Genomic DNA, 4018 nt, shown 5'->3' with positions numbered 1-4018 from the left:
ACAAACCGCTGAATTGACGATATTTGATTACTGTGAATAATAACACACACTACATACACCCCCTTCTAAAAAAAAATGATTTACATAACTGACAAATATCAAAAATAAAAAAAAAAATTATATATAATTAACTGGTTGAGCCGAGATTTGAAATAAAATGAATACAAATATTCCTAACATTTACTTATAACATTAATACGCAACCTTCGCGTGCCTACTTCTAACAAAAATGCCAATGCACCATTAACCTAATTACAGTCCAAAAATCTTACAGGTCTTTTAATTATTCTGCCACTACGTGATTTCTTTAAAGGCGTGCACACACTAGCCTCACTATGCTGATCTAATCTACTGTCATGTCTAACTTCATTTTCTTCTAAAATATACGCAGGCTTAAGTCTATCAATCGACACATTACATTCTCTATTATCAATTAATATTTTAAAAACTTTACTATTTCTTTCTAAAACTTTATATGGTCCGCTGTACGGAGGCGTTAGCGGTCTCCGTACCGCGTCCACTCTTAGAAAAACATGTGAACAGGAATTTAGATCAGCATGCACAAACGTACTATTACTATTTTTACATGCCCTTTTTATGGGCTTAATTTTATTCAAAGTGTCTCTTAACTTACTTATAAACGAATGTGGATTATCAATTTTCGTACTTTTATCCGAACAAAATTCTCCCGGCAACCTTAAACAATGACCCAGAGCAAATTCCGCCGCGCTGATATTATCAGTGTCTGCTTGACAAGCTGCTCTCAATCCTAACATGACCGTAGGTAGTTCTACTAACCATGCTAGATTATTGTTCAATCTAGCCACCAGAGCCGACTTCAAGGACCTATGCCACCTTTCTATCTTACCATTACACTGCGGGTGGTACGGGGTAGTTCTCGTTTTTTGAATACCTAATAATTTCATTAAATCTGTAAACAATTCGCTTTCAAACTGTCTACCTTGATCGGTGGTAATAACTTTAGGACAACCGAAACGACAAATCCATCCTTCATAAACTGCTCTAGCTACCGACTCCGCAGTCATGTCCTTCACAGGGCAAATCTCAGGCCACCGCGTTAACCTATCGATCATAGTGACGCAATAACGGAAACCGTGCTCGGTTTCCGGTAAAGGTCCTATCAGATCCACGTGCAAATGTTCAAAACGCTCGCTATTGTTAAAATCGCTAAGTTTTGAAACAGTGTGCCTAATAACCTTACTTTTCTGACACCTAACGCACGTCCTGGTCCAGGTCCCCACGTCCTTATTCATGCCTGGCCAAAAAACTTTTTTACTAACTAACGCACGCGATGCTCTAACTCCGGGATGGGAAACGTCATGAAATTTATTAAAAATACTTTTCCTAAACTGTGCTGGTATATACGGCCTAATATTCTGAGCTGATGTTTCACAATATATTTTAATATCGTCATTATTATCGAGCGCTAACTGTTTCCATTGCAATTTATCATTTGTTTTCATCAAATCTGCGAGCTCAGCGTCTGTCGCCTGTGCTCTCGCAACCTCCACGTATTCACTCGAACTAGGACATACGATACTCTCGATTCTCGATAAAGCGTCGGCCACTTGATTTTCAGTGCCTTGAATATGTTGTATGTCGCTTGTAAATTCGCTAATATACAACAATTGACGCGCTCGCCTAGGTAACTCTTTATTAGAACTTAATTTACTTAAAGCAAAAGTGAGAGGTTTATGGTCCGTGTAAACTGTTAAATTTCTGCCTTCGATTAAATCCCTAAAGTAAACTATTCCTGAATAAATCGCTAGAAGCTCCTTGTCATATGTGGAGTACTTCTTTTGCGATTCCGATAATCTTTTTTAAAAATATCCTAAAGGTTTCCAAGAATTTCCTTCCCACTGATTTAACACTGCCCCTATACTAAAATCTGACGCGTCGGTCATTAACCCTAATTTGGCACTAGATATTGGATGCGCAATAGTAACGGCATTTTTTAAATTTTCTTTACACACTTCAAATGCACTATTCGCCTCGTCTGTCCAATCTATACGCGTCTTATCTCGTTTTTTAGTCCCGTGTAAATACCTATCTAAAACTCCCTGAACTCGAGCAGCGTTAGGAATATGATTTCTGTAGAAATTTAACATGCCCAAAAATCTACGTAATTGTTCTACTGTCTCCGGTTTCGGATATGACTCGATAGCTTTAACTTTTTCCGGCATCGGACTTATGCCCTTTTCTGAAACTAAATAGCCTAAAAATTCTATAGAGGACTGTCCAAAAACACATTTACTTAAATTAATAGACATTTTATATTTACTCAACCTCTCAAATATTAATCGTAAATGTTCTCTATGTATATCGGGGTTATCCGATCCTATGATGACGTCATCTATGTAACCGAACACGACTGACTGACCTTTGCCCCCTGTACAGTCGCTGCCATAATTCAATTGTTCTATGCCTGATAAAACTGTATTATTGATAAATCTTTGAAATGTTTGTGCCGCGTTACGCAGGCCAAACGTCATTCTTGGAAATTCGAAAAGCCCAAACGGCGTAATAATGGCTGTTTTTTTAATGTCGTCTGGATTAATACCTATAAAATGATACGCTCTACAAATATCTAACTTTGAAAAAAAATTCTTATTATGTAAACCATACGTAAAATCTTGCACCCTAGGTATCGGATACCGATCTGGCTTTGTAATTGCGTTTAACATCCTGTAGTCCCCGCAGGGTCGGATACCACCATCCTTTTTAGGTACAATATGTAAAGGACTGGCCCACTCACTATTTGAAGGTCTACATATGCCTAGCTCTTGCATCAATTGGAATTCCTTTTTAACCCTATCGTACCTGTCGGCCGGTAACCTCCTGGCACGCGCGTGCACAGGTGGTCCAGTAGTCTCGATGTGATGATACACGGAATGCTCTGGGACATCCTTGAAGGCTGGCGGGCGCGTGATGTCCTGAAATTGTTCCAGTAAATCCGCGTAAGGATGGTTGCTATTTATACTTTTAATAGTGCCGAAAAAATGTGTACTTTTAATTCCACAGACATTTAAACTGGTAACTGAATCGATTAACTTATTATTATACAAATCTACATTTAATTTAAAATTCTTCAAAAAATCGGCACCTATTATTGGCTGTTTTACATCACATACGACAAAAGGCCATTTAAATGACCGTCTTAGGCCCAACGATAACTCTAAATTACATATTCCATAACATTTAATTTCGCTGTCATTTGCAGCATACAACTTTAGATCGACTTTTTCGATAGGCTTTCTAACACACCACTTTGGAATGACGGAAATGTTAGCGCCTGTATCGATCAAAAAACTATATTTCGTTAAATTATCTCTAATTAATAAACGATGGCTTTTGGTTACCTGACCTTGAGTACATCCGTCCACCGCGCCCGCATGTACTCCGTCTAGTTTCCCGACTGCTTGGCTCGCCACGCGCAGGGTTGCTCGCAGCGGTTAGCTCTCGATCTGTACCGAAAGTGAAAACGGCACAGCCAGTCCGGGTCTCCAGGTGCTCTTCTCGGCCGCGATGTCGATCTTCTCCTGAAGTCGGTCCGTCTGTCGTTGCTCCTAGAGCGCTCGCGACCCTTCAGTTCGGCGCGGAGCGCTGCAACCTCCAGCTCCAATCTGCTCATCTTCTCGTCCGGCTGCTCATCTGTTTCCTTCTTGCATGACACGGCTGCCACATCCCCGACGTTGGTGTATTCGGTAATCTTGTCTGCCATGGCCGCCAGCTTGTCCAGAGACTGATCTTCACAAACCGCCATGACTGCTCGAACTGATGACGGCATTTTCGACAACCACAGGCTCTTGAGTGTGTTGTCCGCAATTTGTGCGCTGCGACCCAGATCCTTCATGCGCCTTAAAAACTGGGAGGGTCTTTGCGAACCCAATTCCAGCTCCGACACCAACTTCTGCATTTGTCTTTCGGCACTCTCTTCATAAACCTGCAGCAGCCTCTCCTTAAGCGCCGTATACCTGTCCTGGGCGGGTGGTGACAT

The 4018-nt window shown here is 40.9% G+C and overlaps 1 protein-coding gene across 1 annotated transcript; it reads right to left on the bottom strand.

The window, feature by feature from the left end:
* Positions 1 to 3424: 3424 nt before the first annotated feature.
* LOC123701186 lies at positions 3425 to 4018 on the bottom strand. The gene has a single exon (XM_045648583.1). The coding sequence runs from the start codon at positions 4016 to 4018 to the stop codon at positions 3425 to 3427; it is 594 nt and encodes a 197-aa protein (XP_045504539.1).

The sequence above is a fragment of the Colias croceus genome, chromosome 21, assembly GCF_905220415.1.
Source record: "Colias croceus chromosome 21, ilColCroc2.1".
Lineage (NCBI taxonomy): Eukaryota > Metazoa > Arthropoda > Insecta > Lepidoptera > Pieridae > Colias > Colias croceus.
The sequence above is the reverse complement of the archived record's forward strand: the minus strand, read 5'-3'. Positions and strand labels throughout refer to the sequence as shown.

Coding starts and splice junctions, on each gene's coding strand:
- LOC123701186 (XM_045648583.1), bottom strand. CDS start 4,018: ATGTCACCACCCGCCCAGGACAGGTATACGGCGCTTAAGGAGAGGCTG.